Here is a 16,329-nt window from a genome sequence, read left to right as displayed (position 1 = left end):
GCCGGGGTGTGTGTGTGAGGGGGAGGGGACGGGGGCGGAGGGGGGGGGGGGGGGGTATGAGAGTCAGAAGTTGAACAAATGTATCGTGGTTATTTGATATCAGTCAATTTTAGCGACACCTCTTTGCCATCTTTTTCGCAATCCTTACATGCTTAGAATGATCAACTGATATCCATGATCATCATGCTTCTCCGAGTCTGATGAAGGGTATCATCATTATTATAGTTAATTATACATGGCTCCTGTGAGCGTCTCATTATCTGCCGTGTGCGCGCCGGCGCGGCGTGTGTCAATATAATATGCTTACAACTAAGAATGAAGGTTACACAATTTCCGAGTTTAATTACAACGGTTTCTCTTCAAGTTATTTGCATGAGTAGGCTGTTACTGATCATTGAGTATATCGTAATTCGCTCTGAGAAGCAAGTTTGGATTGTTTGTAGGGCCTTCAACTTTCCAGCAGACAACTGAAAATGCGATGCTGTTCATCAGTCAGCCAAGAATTGTGTGTGAGTGAAACTGAGAGAGAAACAGGACTGGCGAGGAGGGGACTGAGAAGAACTGACTCGAGTCACTGACTCTTGTAATCATCCGTCAGTGCTTCTTCCTCTGTTTTGTAAATGTTGCTCAGACTACGTACATTATTGTGGCCGAGAACGCCATGGTGCAAATGCTACTAAGATATTGTCGTAACTGATTCTGAAAGGCTAACGAGCATAATGTAACTTCGCAAAATGTTTATTTTCTGTGTTAATTTGGATCGCCTTTTTCATTTTAACAAGCGTGAATTCATATTGCCAAAACTTTAGTTGAGCGAAACAGTAGAAAATCATAATTATCTTAGTTAGTCGCGTCCCGGCTGCATTGACGCGAGAGACCGGCATCCTAAACTGGGCACTGAGACCGCTACATCAGTTATCGGTTGGCCGGGTACTTTGCCGGACTAAAAGACAGATTGTGATCAAATTTGATCACCATAATGGTTTCTTTTTTAATCATTCCTCAGAAGAAAGATTAAAGTTTCCTTTTCAAGCAATTTTATAGGTGCAGTTACATATCAGTTTCTAATCAGGAAACACAAATGTACAAATGCGTCGCGAGGGTCCCCAGTCTCCCCCACACCAGTATTTACGATGCTGAGCTGTCCCGCAGCTCTTGACCAGATTTTAGGAAAATATCGGTTTTATATCTAAACTTGTTGCCGACATCCTTGTACGTTTGAGTTTATTGATGACTTCAAAACCGGACAAAATAACTCAGCATGGAATATGTCCGTCTTCCTCAGCCGTGTCATGCACTATGATAACGCATAGTTCAAATTTTCAATGAGAAACCCGCAACTTCATAAAATGTTGTGCCACTGTCATTCCTATCTCGTGTGATTTTTTTTCATGTTCTGACATTCAAACAAATGCAACGGCAACTCACAGTGTGGTTATGTTTACTTTTATTTCAAATGGACGGCCTAATGAATTCATTACGGTATCCGTCAGTCTCTCTCTCTCTCTCCCTTTCTCTCTCTCTCAGTCTCCGGCTCTCTCTCTATATATATATGTATATATATATTATGTATATATATATATATGTGTGTGTGTGTGTGTGTGTGTGTGTGCACGCGCCGTCGCCGCAGCCATAGCCAGGACTCTGTGAATACACGCACTGAGCCAGATAGCCTACTTCAGTGGAGGCATCCTAGCTGGGGGTGGGGGTGAAGCGACTACAGTTATCTCTGTCTGTCAAGCTTTAATTCACAACAATTAGTTAGATCACAAGTGAAATATGGTAATATTGTGTGGCACCCATACCTCAAGAGACAATCTATAGCTATAGAAAGGGTACAAAGAAGAGCAACTAAAATATTAAAAGAATGCAAATCTATGAGCTAGCAACAGAGACTTATATACTTAAATCTGCATTCATTAAAGGGAAGAAGGCTAAGGGGATTTAATAGAAACATACAAAATTTTAAATTGCTATAATGAAGTCAATGTGAATAATGTTTTTAGAATGTCAGATTATGAGAATACAAGAAATTCAATGATGAAAATTTGTAAAGAGCACTGTAATACTAACCAAAGGAAAAATTCAGTAGCTAATAGAATTGCACAAATATGCTTGACTCTCTTCAGTTTGCTTATAAAGCACACAGAAGTACTGACGATGCTATCCTAACTCTCCTTCATAATGCTTTCCTTGATTTGAATAACACGGGATCTTTTGTTCGTATCCTTTTCGTTGACTTCTCTTCTGCTTTTAACACAATACAACCTCATCTCCTTGCCCTCAAACTGCTAGGCATGGATGTTGATCCGAAGCTTACTCTTTGGATAATAAGTTTTGTTCTCAATAGAACTCAGTCCGTCCGCTTTCATTCTGCCCACTCTTCTCTAAACTCTACTTCTACTGGTGCACCGCAAGGTACAGTGCTGTCCCCTGTTCTATTTACACTGTAAATCTGTCCAACTCTGATGCTATTTATTTCAGTGAAATTAAAAAGTTCTGTTCTTGGTGTGAGGAAAACTATCTGGATCTCAACGTATTGAAAAGAAAAGAAATGTTAATAGATTTTCGGAAAGACCCCTTGCCTGTAGCTAACCTTGTTATTGATGATCAAACAGTGGAGAGGGTCAATGAAAATAGATATTTAGGGATCATCTTAGACAATAAGTTGACTTTTGACAGAAATGTTGATTCCATTCATAAGAAATGTCAATCTAGAATTTTTTGTTTACAGAAGCTTAGAAATGTTGGTATAAATTCAAATTTTCTTCAAAGTTATTATCGATGTTGTATCGAGTCCGTGCTCACAGTTTCATTTATGTGCTGGTATGGAAGTTTGGGAGTGAGGAGTAAGCGTGTTTTGAACGATGTCATGAGTGTATGCAGTAAAATTGTGGGAGTGAAACAAACTAGTATGCAAGAGCTGTATGAAAGTCGAGTGGTTAAAAAAAGCAGGCAGACAGCAACTGACGACACATATTTTAGCAAAGTATTATGAGCTATTGCCATCAGGACGACGCTACAGAACTTTTAAGTTGAAATCCAGAGCTCTGAAGACTTTTATTCCATGTTCAATCCATCTTTTAAATTCTTGAGAACTCTGTGTGTGTGGGTGTGTGCGTGCGCGCGCTCGCGCACTCTCCGTCATGCAAGACGTGTGAAAGTCCGTGCATGATAGGTTGTACCGTATTCTAGTTTTGTGTGTGTGTGTGTGTGTGTGTGTGTGTGTGTGTGTGTGTGTTTACTAAGAAAGAGATTGCGTGCGTGCGTGCGTGCGTGCGCGTGCGCGCGCGCGTCAGTGTGTGTGTGTGTGTGTGTGTGTTTACTGAGCTTAAAAACGTGATAATTGGTTATTATGAATGTGCAATATGTAGGATGAATAATGTGCAATATGCAGGATGAATGTTCAATGGAATATGTCTAATGCTAACATCCATATTCTAAATATATTTCTGTTAATAATTACGATGTAATAATTAATTGCAATGTTTTAAAAGCGAATATGTGAAATGCTTTTATTTGAGAACATGTTTATTACTTTTGTTTAATCAAGTAATCCACGTGTGGGGGGTGGGTGGGTGCTGTTTATCTGGTTGTGGTTTTCCGCAATTTATCTTTATTCTGATCTGATCTGCCTATTATAATCAATGTGCAATATAGTAGGCTATGCTTATAATTATATTCAAAATAATGTTTCTTAGTTCTTTCTGTTTTTACGTTATTACCTGCAGTGTGTGGATGTATGTATGAAACGGTGTATGTGATATTTTTTACATTTGTCAGTGTCTTCGTAATATTCATAAAAGCTGTTGTTGACTTTTACAGTTATGGTCCCCACGTTGTTTACTTGTCTATGTTGTGATAATGCACCTGACCAAATTTCTCCAGTTGGAGATAATAGAGTTATTCTTATTCTTTTTGATATTCTTTGACTTTTCTGAGAATTTCCGATTTTCCTAGATGTAAGCCACTCGTTGTTGTTGCGTTACCAGCAAGTCTGTCAGCTCGCTCATTTCCCTTAACACCTGCATGTCCCGGGCAGTATGACCATGTAAGTTTTTTAATCTGAAAGTTGCACATTGCCTTATGCCACTCTGGGCTTCCCATTCCATTTTCAGTTTTCTGTATGAGGTTCATTGAGTCGGTTAGAATCATGGCATGTTGGTTTCCGGGCATATGGACAGACGATAGCCACTGGAGGGCATGTGTCACAGCTTCAACTTCCATCGTTAGGCTGGAGGTTGTGACTTTGTAGGCAGCATTCTCTTCCCTAATTGTTTTACCATTTTGTTTCGCAGTGAATCCCCAACCGGATTGGTCTTTGGTGACTGAGCCATCCGCTGAGTATATGATGATGTCCTCTTCTTTGCTGTTTTCTTCCATGAGTAGCTTCACTTCCGCATCAGTTTTGCCCTCTGGCCATTCCCGACAATGTTTTCCTAGAGTGGGTGAAATGGCTGTGTTGAATAGATGGTTGAGGTTTTCGGGGTTTTTCTCCCATTCTTTTGTTTCTTTCAGGTCTTGTAGTCGGCATACTAGCTGGATTGTGTCTTCTGCTTGCCCCATCCATGATTTTCCTCGTCCTAGACGGCTGCCTTTTGGATCTTTGACTGCATCAAAGAGCGATCAGAGAAACTTAGATGAAAAAAAGAAATATGTTGAGGAGTTAAACCAAACCCTTATGCAGACTGGACCCGATGATGACTTGACAATAGATAATCTAAACGAAGCAATAGCTATATGCAAGAAAGAATCGGCTCCTGGCCCAGACAAAGTTCGCTACTCGGACATCAAGGAGCTATCGGAAGAAGACAGAAGCAAACTTTTCAATCTGTATCAAAACAGTTTCCACAATGGACATGTGCCGGAGGACTGGACACACAGCTTCTCAGTTAAAACCCATACCAAAACCAGGAAAGAACCATCGTTAGGTAAGCAGCTACCGAATCCTAACCATGCAAAATATTGCTGGAAAGCTCATGGAACGCATGATAGCAAGGAAACTTGCAAGGGATCTTGAATACAGGCACATTCTCCCTTCAAATCAAGGTGGTTACAGAACAGGCAAGTCCACATGGGAAAATGCAGCTGCTTTTGCATATGAGGTGTATGAAGGATTTCAAAGAAAAGTATAAACACTAGCAGTAGCAATCGATCTTGAAGATGCCTACAATAAAGTCCAGTTTGCGCACCTCATGGAGCTGCTACTAAGGTATGGAGTAAGTTTGACACTGACAAGATGGATAGCAGCAGCGCTTCAGGAAAGAACCGTCGTCCTACGCCTCGGAGACTGGATGTCTGCACCTTCTAAACTATCCATGGGACTGCCACAAGGGTCTCTGATCCCTCCTGTCCTCTACAATGTCTACACGAAGGGCCTTGCAGACTTAAACAACAATGGAATAGTTCGGGTGCTTACTCTTGCGGATGATGGCTTGGTCTTCAAAACTTCGAAAGATGCTCAGGAAAGAACTAAAGCCGTCCAGAAACAACTAAACAATATTTCTCAATGGTGCAAAGACACTGGATCTTCCATCAATCCAGCGAAAGCCCAAACGTTGCTGTGCACCCTCAACAACAGAACCGCGAGCAAATCACCACCGCCTGTGCCATTCGACGGGATTCAGATCGAGAAAACCGAATGCCTACGCTACCTAGGAATACAGTTCGACAGGATGCTGACCTTCAGAAAACATCAGTACGGAAAATACTGTTCTCAAATGGAAAAAGGGCCTTTCAGTCTTAAAAGCAATGGCAACCAAAGGTATTGAACAACGACACCTCTTCCTGCTATACCAATCACTCGTCCTCAGTGTGATCGACTACGGACTTGGGCTAACAACACCATTTCAAAGCAACCTCTTAAAATTAGAAAGAGTTCAAAATGAAGCTATGAGGCTGATCCTTGGAACAACAAAAGACACGCCCACGGAAACCATGCGATACCTGCTTGACCTTCCTTCAGTGCAGGCCAGAAACAAGTTAGAACAGGTTAAGACCTACTTCAAAGCATTAGAAATCAAATCAGTGAATATTTACACTCATTTCCAACCCAATAATGCACAATTTTCTTCAAAACGGAACAGATCGAGTCTCTCTGGGCTTTTCCCCAAATACAGTAGGCTGTGCAGTCCACGCTCTATCTACTTATTTTAACTTCATTTTTATATTCATTAATCCATATTTATTTATTCATTAATTTGATGACTTATCCATTTATTTGTTTATGTATCCACCCCCTTTTTTCCCTCATGAGGCCTACGTGTGTTGGGTTACGCTGCTGGTCAGATCTGCTTAGCAGATATGATGTAGTCTATGCTGTGACGGATTTGTCCGAACGCTGTGATGCCTCCTTGAGTAACTGAATTGAAATGAACTTCCAATCTGTTGTCCCTTGTCACTCGATCTGTGTGTGTGTGTGTGTGTGCGCGCGCGCGCATGTGTGTGTGTGTGTGTGTGTGTGACGGGCGCAATAGTCAAGTGGTTTGGGTGTTGGACTTTCAATCTAAGGGTCCCGGGTTCGAATCACGGTAACGGCGCCTGGTGGGTAAAGGGTGGAGATTTTTCCGATCTCCCAGGTCAACATATGTACAGACCTGCTAGTACCTGAACCCCCTTCGTGTGTATACGCACGCAGAAGATCAAATACGCACGTTAAAGATCCTGTAACCCAGCCATGTCAGCGTTCGGTGGGTTGTGGAGACACGAAAATACCCAGCATGCATAAAATGCTAGAAATGGTCAAAGTTATGACCGCTAAGCATTAATGGCAGAAGAAGAAGAAGAAGAAGGTGCCTCCCCTTCTAAATATATTTTCGTTAAATTTGAAGGTGGCATGGTACACTTTTCAGTTATAACTGACTATTCTGATATACTGAATACATTCACATATGAAAAAAGTCTTAAACTGAATCTCTCTGATCAATGCAAAAGTTACATGTCACACCTTGCAGATGACTGCAATGAACAGGGTGGAACATCAGGATGAAAAACATCAAATACTGATGGCATCTGCCACAAAAAGTATAGAAACACATGCAAGAAATTTTGTTATCATTTCTCTACTGACAGGGCACCAGCTGAGTTGAGCCACCAGAGGTTTATTATTTTTCTTGGAAGCAATGAAAACAAGGTGGACTGCAGCATTCTGAACTTTCTAAAGTCTATCAATGAAAAGTTTGGGAGATCTGGCTTGAAGTGAGTTATAGAAATCAAGGCAGCAAAGAATCAGGGAAGTGACGAGAGTTTTGGTTGCTTCAACGGTGAGGACAAGTTGAACAGAATTTATTCCACATGTATGCATTTTCACAGTGTATACTCTCTAATTGCTTCACTGGGAGTTTGTTGTCAAACATGACACTTTAGTTTATTACTGATTCAGAGAAGGGAATGTTGTACTGACTCTGGGCAATTTGTTATTTGTCATACAGTAATGTATCTTTATGTCACGAAGGCATAAATGCATACTTTGAAAACCAGAACTGAAATCTTTAGCACAAGCAGAACTGTACAAGTGACTGTCATCAGTGAATTCACTGTGTATAACTGTATTTTCTTAATGACAGTTGCCACAGTTTGAGAGCGCACACTCATTACATGAACACACATAGACACACATACAAATACACATGCGCACGCACACACACACACAAACAATGAAAGATAACAAAAAAAACAAAACAAACTAAGACATAACCGCAGAAATAGAAAAAAAAGTTTAATAATGAATGTCATAATCAGATAATGTTGTTCACACTTTCAATGTTTTGAAATGTCAAACAACTCATGATGGCACGCTATTTATATCAGTGACACATTGTATCTCTCTCTGAGTCTCTCTCAATGCACTAGGAACAATGTCCTTCAAGAAAACCAATAAAATGATGGCAATGGGGGGAAAAAAACAACAACAAAAAACTAAAGGTTTCAATTATGGCAAGCCCCAAACATAATTATGCTGCAAGTTGATATGACCAGACTGTAACTGCAGTGGCCTATTCCCATGGCACAGAAAACACAGGTAGTACCACTTGAAGTGGACAGACGTAAAACTAAAGATGGGAAACAAATCTATGCTTAATTATCTTACAGGAAATGATACAACACAAACTGAGCAATATCATTTCGAAAAAAAAGATAGCACTGATGACGATTATATATCAATTTTACAGCACTGAATTGACACAGCTGTGAAAAACATTGTTAAAGGATTCCTACAGCTGTTGATACTGTTAGTGGTATTGTTGTTTAACTAAGTCCTCATCGCTGTTCCTGTCAAACGATACAGCCAAAATCGACTCCTTCTGCCTGTCAAGTCAGGTATTTTCTGACACATTCTCACTGGTGGTACCCTTGTTGTATCCTGAGCATGTACCCCAGTTCCATGGTCAGTTCACGAAGACTTCTACTGAGACTCCACAGCGCTATGTCACTGCTTTTGAGTCTGGCAATTTGTACATTATGGGTAAAACTCTTTCTCATAAGATTACACAACCAGAAACTTTCACTCCCAAAAGTTCTGAATTTGGAATTCCTCATGGTTGCAACAGGCAGCATTCACAGTTGTTTAGAAAAATGTTACAGAGGCTTTAATATATTCCTGCAGCTGATTCATAACCATACAAAAACAGAGGATATTTTTTTAAATTGTAAACTTACATTCACTGGTGAATCTTTTTTTCTCAAAAGTGCATCATCCCAGGTCATTTTGATAGAACCATTATGTCTTTTCCTTCTATTCAGAATTTAAAAGTTTCACCTACATGAGTTGAATCAAGTTTGTTCTATTACATGCATGTGATTGTGAGATAAAATTGAATTTATCTCATTGCTCATGCATGGAATCAAAACGGGTAAGCTTTCACCCAGGCACAACTATTGACACACTATTTATGTTCAATACAGAAGACCAACTGGAAAAAACAGCAAGCAAAAGATTATAAAAAAGTTTTGTGAACATGTGAGACGATGTATTATTCTAGTGTTTGACATCTAACCAATAAAAATACACAGAAATAGTCATCCTAGTTGTACAAATGGTAAAAGCTCACAAAGACTATAAATCTATCAAAAATAAACAAAAATATCAACCCCCAACCCTTGCCAAATCAGAATCTCTTTTGCACTGATAACAAGAAAAAAGGTCAAAATCAAATACACATGCACATACACATATTCAGACATGATAATTCAGATAGACACTCAGATAAAGAGCATATGAACTCAGCAACTCAATCATTTTAACTTTTGCCATGTCATGTGTCTTCAATGACCAACAGTCACTTGACAACTGAGTAAAAAAAAAAAAAAAGAAGAGCATATGAACTCAGCAACTCAATCTTTTTAACCTTTGCCTTGTCATGTGTCTAAACGACCAACAGTCACTTGAGTGTTTTAGACTACACCTACATTTTATGACTTTGTCATGGAAGCATTGTCCTGTGTCTGTACAAAAAATTGCTTTTGTCAATTGACGAACATAGCAATAAACAAAAAATATAACCCCCAGTATGTCATGGGTCTAAGCAGACCCAAACTCTTAAAGAACAAACCATGGGTCCTAGGAGACCCAAAATATATAGCAAAACTTTCATAAAAAAAAGTAATTAAAAAAAAAAGAAAAAAAAAGGAGTTTATTCCTGGAGATCCAAAATGTACAGCAAGCAATATTTTAGGTTACAAACAGTGAAGATTATACTTATCAGACAGGTTTCCATGCTTTCAAGTACATACACCACTGCCTGTAAGTAGCTGCAAGTTTCAGCGTTTTGCTAAATTTCTCATAAAAAAATTAAACATTTGTATTTGTATTTCTTTTTATCACAACAGGTTTCTCTGTGTGAAATTCGGGCTGCTCTCCCAAGGGAAAGCACGTCACTATACTACATCGCCACCCATTTTTTTGTATTTTTTCCTGTGTGCAGTTTTATTTGTTTTTCCTATCAAAGTGGATTTTTCTACATAATTTTGCCAGGAATAACCCTTTTGTTGCCATGGGTTGTTTTACGTGCGCTATGTGCATGCTGCACACAGGACTCCTGTTTATCGTCTCATCCGAATGACTAAATACATATACTGATACAGATAGTATCATAATATATGTTCTATCACTACTCCCTACAAAGTATGTTGTCTATATATGGATTGGTTTACAGCCACATGTTAAATATTTGATAAATTCATCAAGCATTCTCCAGTGAATGAAAGAATGTATAAAGCAGTAATATCTTCACTAGTTTAAATGGCAATGTTGACTCACACAAGTTTTCAGATAATACAACCTCTCTCTTTTTCTTTCTGTATCTAATGCATAAAAATACATGTACAGCTGTACACACATATAGACATATTGATTTGTGCATGTATATTTCTATATCATGTACACACACACCCACACACACACCCACAAACACATAAGTGCACATACACACACACACCCAAGCACACAAACACTGATAATCTGATACATGTATTTAAAGCACCCCCCCCCTCCTAACACACACACATTCCCAAGCACAGAAACACTGATATTCTAAAGCATGTATCTAAATTCAAACTAGGAGTCTCCTCTTTCTTTTTCACTTCTTTTCACTTTGCTGAAATCTGAATTGGACAAGGTGTTCTTTGGGTCAAACTGCTCCCACAGTTTCTCAAACTCATTCTGATAGGCACAAACAATCTTGGAATGGTTGGTCACAAAGACATTCTCCTGGTTCCCAGTGATGGCGTTTCGTGTCCAGTTGAAGGATCCATTGATGAGCAACTGTCCGTCAACCAAGACAAACTTATGGTGCATGAAGTAGGAGGAGCGGTCAGTGCGCACAATGATTCCTGTCCAAAAGAAATCAATGAGATGCAAACTCACAGGTTAAAGGATTATTTAAAACATTCACTTCAGATTGTATTGTATAGTATTACTCTTTTTTGTCACAACAGATTTCTCTGTGTGAAATTCGGACTGCTTTCCCCATGTAGAGCACGTCGCTACACAGAGAGCGCCACCCATTTTTTTGTATTTTTCCTGCCTGCAGCTGTTTTTTTTTAGTTTTTTAAAATTTTTTTTATGTTTTCCAGTCGAAGTGGATTTTTCTACAGAATTTTGCCAGGGACAACCCTTTTGTTGCCGTCAGTTCTTTTATGTGTGTTAAGTGCATGCTGCACACAGGACCTCAGTTTATAGTCTCATCCGAATGACTACTTCCAGACCACCACTCAAGGTCTACTAGAGGGGGAGAAAATAATGGCAACTCTGCTAGGATTCGAACCAGTGCGCTGGGATTTTCTAGGTGGATGTGTTACCTCTAGGCCATCACTCCACGTGTGTGTGTGTGTGTTGTTCGTTCGTTCTTAGAGGGTAGGAAAAAAATCGAGTGGGAAAATGATTGATTTAAGTTTTGTTTAAATTTTTTTTTTAAAACAACCCCCCCCCCCATAACAATATAACATATTTCTAATGAAAAACTAACAACTATAACAGCGAACCAACTGGACTATTTAACAAGGAGTTGAAAAAGTCATACATCAGCAATGGACTGCTGAAGATCGTCGACACTGAAGATGATTTCAGTTCAGGGATTTGAGACTTTAACATATCGCAAGTTGGTATATGATTGGCTGTTATCTGAGCACCACAGATGCAAGAAACATTACTGACATATTTTGTCCTAAAACAATTCATTTTCCATCTGCAGATTAGAGAAATGATTTGCCTCTTATGAAAATCATTATGGTAATGTTTTCCCATGAAACCATACATTTTCTGTATGTTCATATGTAACTCTGAGTTATCGGTGTGTTTTTCCTCAAACTGAAATTTTGACCATTGGACTTTTTCTACCATGGTGTAACATTCCTATAGTGAAAGCGAAATATTTAAATCTAACTCCTTTGTGGAGCTTCTAGCTCCTTTTTTTTTAGCCAAAATGTCAACTTTTTCATTATAGTAAAAACCACAATGAGAAGGAATCCAGCAAAAGGTTATGTGAGAGCCTCTTAGTAAGAGTTCGTGAATCAAATGGTTAATTTCAATAATGAGCTCATACCTAACCGTTTCTTTTATAAGTTCAATAGCGTGAAGAACTGATTTAGAATCAACACAAAATAGAATCTGAAATATAGTTTTCGGAAAGGATATCATGAAATTTAACACAAAATAGAATCTGAAATATAGTTTTCGGAAAGGATATCATGAAATTTAATGCCATGAGAACTGCTATGAGTTCAGCTGTGAAGATGGACTTATTCTCTCCCAGTTGAAATGAGTTTTGAAAGTTAAGGTCTGGAATAACGAAAGCAGCACCAGCTCTATCATTTACAACAGAGCCGTCTTCAGATGTTTAAGGTATTTCTCTTCCAAATGGATTCGTACATGCGATGTAAGTAAATTTATGTGGTCATCCTTGGTCAAATCAGTGTGATCGGTATCAAATTGTGCTCTTTGAAGTTCCCATACAGGTGTAGGTGATACTACAGACCCTTTAGCAAAATGTGGGGTTTTATTCATGCCGGAATTTGTTAAAATACTTGAAGTGTATGTTCCCAGTGTGGTATGAGAGGATATAGATCTAACTCTCTTTGGAAAATCGTGGTTGGATTTGAGAGTTATTTCTGATTCCAAACCATTTTTGTCCGTTAAACTTCTCAAGACAAATTTACTACACGCAAGTTCCCTTTGATCCTCTAATGGTAATACTCCCGCTGCACTGTACGTTTTCTTACTGGAAGCATGGACTGGCAAGCCAAGTGCCAGTTTATATGCTCTGCAGTCTATGCTTTGAATTTTTTTCAATAAATATTTCGGTGCACTGAAGTATACTTCTTGTGCATATATCAGTTTTGACCGAACAAGTGATGTGCAAAGGTGAAGTAGAATGAATATGTCCTGGCTTCATGGTTGTTTGCATACTATTTTCAAGAAGTTTAAAGTTTTCCTGGCCTTTGTTAAAATGTAATCGATATGATGATTCCAAGTTAATTTTGATGTATGGTGTACTCCAAGGAATTTAACTACTTTTTTTTATATTCCAGGGTGTTATTGTAAATTCTAAAGGAAGGCAATGTTGCTGGACTTGATCCATTATTAAAAAGCATCAAGTGTGTTTTTTCGGTTGATATTTGCAGACCATTTTCGCTCATATAATTTGCTACTGTGTTTAATTCAATTTGATATAGCTTTTTTGTGTAATTCATATATCGGGCAGGCGTATTCTTTTTTATTGTAACTTTCATCCACATGCATATATCATCAGCGTATTGAACCATTACAACATTCTTTGTTAGTTTTTTTGGTAGATCATTCATTAGAATGTTGAACAATATTGTGCGTGTGTGTGTGTGTGTGTGTGTGCTGTGTCTTTGTTCTTTGTGTATATGCATGAGAAATAGAATTAGAAAACTGTTGGAAAAACATATAATGAGCATCCTAAAGATTTTCTTTATGTCTCTTGAAACTTCCCCCATTGCTAACAACGTCTTCAAGAATTCCTTTTCAAGGTGGAACACCAACTGGAGGATGGCCCATAATCATGATACTGTTCAGGTATTTTTTTGTACATTAAAGAAAAGTATAGATGTGGCTAACAGTAATTCCATAAAAAAACAAAACATAAACAGTCTATCCTTTAAAATATATAACTGTACTGTGAATTACGGATGACCATGTGCTGCATATGATTATCTCTAATGAAGCTTAGAAATGATGTAACCAAATGTACCTGCTTTTCGAAGGGACCAAACCTGCGACCCAGAAATATTTTCCTGGTCATCATCAGTGATGACACGAACTTTGACACCACGACGATGCATGGTCAGAACGATGCTGGCGAGATCAACACAAGTCAAAACGAACACGCACACATCCATTGTCTTCCTACAGCTACTCAAATGTCTGTATAATTCACTGAGGGATGTTTTGCCATGAGAAAACTGGCAGTTAGTTTTGAAACAACGTGTTTCACTGAGGAAATGTGTTCTGCAGGCAACTTCCTTATCAGGGAAGAAAAACACCTCCATGATCTCTGAATTGTCTTTACTTTCGTTTTCAGTTTTACTCCGAGCACTGCCCCGGCTCAAGTAAAGGTAACATTTGTAAGCTATCTCTGACAGAATCATTACTGCAAGCGTCCCAAGAGATCCTTTTAAAAGCGGTCCCATAATGTCGATGAAGGAAAACACGTCAAATGTACTGATTTTCAATAAGTGTGCGAAAAACACAGGTCTTCCAGCGGATGTCGCCAAACGGATATTAGCCGTGCATTTCACAGTTATGAATATACAAACAGCATTTGCGTGTTTTGAAACGAACAGTTCTGTGTATTCGGTCATCTCAGTCAAACTGAGAGACAGTTCAGTTCACTTACTCAAGGAGGCGTCACTGCGTTCGGACAAATCCATATGCGCTACACTACATCTGTTAAGCAGATGCCTGAACAGCAGCGTAACCCAACGCACTGAGAGACAAGACGTACAAGACTGACAAGACACGGGACAAATTCATTATTTTTTATGATAATAGATAAGACTTAATGCGCTTATTTTATCCAGTCTCCGCCCTGAATAGGATCTACAATACACATTACTATATAATACAAGAAGTGAGCATGATGGTCATGATATCATATCGAGAAAAGAAATACATAGTATCAAAACAAGAATGTCAGTTGTTGCGCTACGACTCTTACTTGACGCACTTATTTCCTGATAGAGAAACACTTAGCAACAACGGGACAGCAAGGGTAACGTATGGGCTAGAGAGACAGAGAGGGGGCCGGGGGGGGAGGAGGGAGTGGGGGAGGGGGGGGGGAGAGGGTGGTCACAGTGGTGGTAGCCAGGAGACTGAGAAACTCAGCGAGATGGAGGAGGGAACTGAAACTGAAATGGATGAAGAATTTGTTCATGTGATGGGAGAGGGGAGACGCTATATGTACATGATGTATACACATACATACACATACCCACACATGTATGTCACAGTATTCTGCCCTAAAAAAAGTAAGAAGTCGTTGAAAAGGTAAGACGAGAGAGAGAGAGAGAGAGAGAGAGAGAGAGAGAGAGAGAGAGAGAGAGAGAGAGAGTCGATGAAATATGCCAGTCTGGCAGTTTGATAAGTCTCGGTTTATCAAGTTATGATATTTTCAAGGAATGTTGTGCCAGTCATGGCATTCGCATGGAAACAACTCGACCATTGTTCCCGTTTTAAAAGATGGTTACGACAAAAGCCACAATTTTCCCATTTCATTCTATTTTCAACCACAAAAAAGTAATGAGTCACACAAGACGGTATACCAGGCCCACAAATCACTAGATTCTCTGAGTAAAAGTCCAGTATCGAAAGGTGTAAAGGTAAACCGTGGCGGCGACGGGGAAAATGTAGATGAATAATTGGTCATCTTCATGAAAAAAAAAGCCATGAAATTGTCTCGATAGCAAAAGCATATATGTCCCGGACACTGCCTTGGAGAACAGCAAACCAACGAGGACGTGTTGGAAACACTTTTAGTTTCCTGACATCTCCGTGTGTCGTCATTGGCATAACATTTCTGTCTAGTTTTTATTCTTTTTACAAGGATATTTCTTTCGAACCTTCACTTATGAACGCAAGAACTGAATCGGACCTTGCAAATAATTATATATACTCAGTTCTATCTCAGTCCCTGTCTGACAATACAACTGTCTCAGTGATGACCGAATGACTGACTGCATAACATGTTCAAGTTTAAAAGACAAAACGTGCAATTTTTTTGTTGACACCACAGCATTTTACTTTCTTGAATAATAACATATTTGTCACGTGTAACAACAAATTCTGCGCAACATGGCTTGGCGAGTGCTTAAACGAAGAGAATTGCTGTGCGTTTAATTGACCAGTTCATTAGACACAGCTTTCGTCTTTATAATGAAAATGTTCCACGTTTTCGGCTCAACATGGCAGAAAGCAGCAGCGTAAGTAGGGTTGTACTTCGACTTCCATGTGTGATTTACTTTGACAAATTTCTTTTTGCATTGTGATTGCTATAGATACAGAAAGAAAAGATGTCTAAGTTTTTGGTCAAAGTTGACCCGTGAATTGGCTTGCTGTCTCTAAATGTATTCATGAAAACATGGACAGCTGTCCACTTTTGTTTCTGCTTTGCCGAGTGCACGTCTACTGCACAGGGTGAGGGTGAGGATCCATATCGATGGAGAAGGTTCAGCGTCCAATATACTATTGACACTCTCTCTCATTTTCGAGGGCTGGATGATAAAAAAAAAAAATCGTATGTTCATTCTGTTACCCTCAGTAATAAAATTCATTCATTCATTCGAGCCCAAAGATAACCCTCCCCCCCACCC

At 39.1% G+C, this 16,329-nt stretch overlaps 2 protein-coding genes across 2 annotated transcripts in view; one reads left to right on the top strand and one right to left on the bottom strand.

Annotated features, from left to right (window-relative positions):
• Positions 1 to 7,717: 7,717 nt before the first annotated feature.
• On the bottom strand, positions 7,718 to 14,226 carry LOC143293435 (uncharacterized). The gene is made up of 2 exons (XM_076604289.1): positions 13,713 to 14,226; positions 7,718 to 10,830 (listed from the first exon to the last, which is right to left on the bottom strand). The coding sequence occupies exons 1-2, from the start codon at positions 14,149 to 14,151 to the stop codon at positions 10,556 to 10,558; spliced, it is 714 nt and encodes a 237-aa protein (XP_076460404.1). The 5' UTR covers positions 14,152 to 14,226; the 3' UTR covers positions 7,718 to 10,555.
• A 1,677-nt stretch (positions 14,227 to 15,903) lies between these two features.
• Positions 15,904 to 16,329, top strand: part of LOC143286924 (Golgi apparatus membrane protein TVP23 homolog B-like) — a 22,789-nt gene continuing 22,363 nt past the window's right edge. Inside the window, exon 1 of the mRNA XM_076594882.1 lies at positions 15,904 to 15,939. Coding sequence (XP_076450997.1) covers positions 15,922 to 15,939 — 18 coding nt within the window. The 5' untranslated portion in view covers positions 15,904 to 15,921. The remainder of the gene's footprint in view (positions 15,940 to 16,329) is intronic.

Source organism: Babylonia areolata, chromosome 1 (genome assembly GCF_041734735.1).
Source record: "Babylonia areolata isolate BAREFJ2019XMU chromosome 1, ASM4173473v1, whole genome shotgun sequence".
Lineage (NCBI taxonomy): Eukaryota > Metazoa > Mollusca > Gastropoda > Neogastropoda > Buccinidae > Babylonia > Babylonia areolata.
This window is presented reverse-complemented; position numbering and strand designations above follow the sequence as displayed.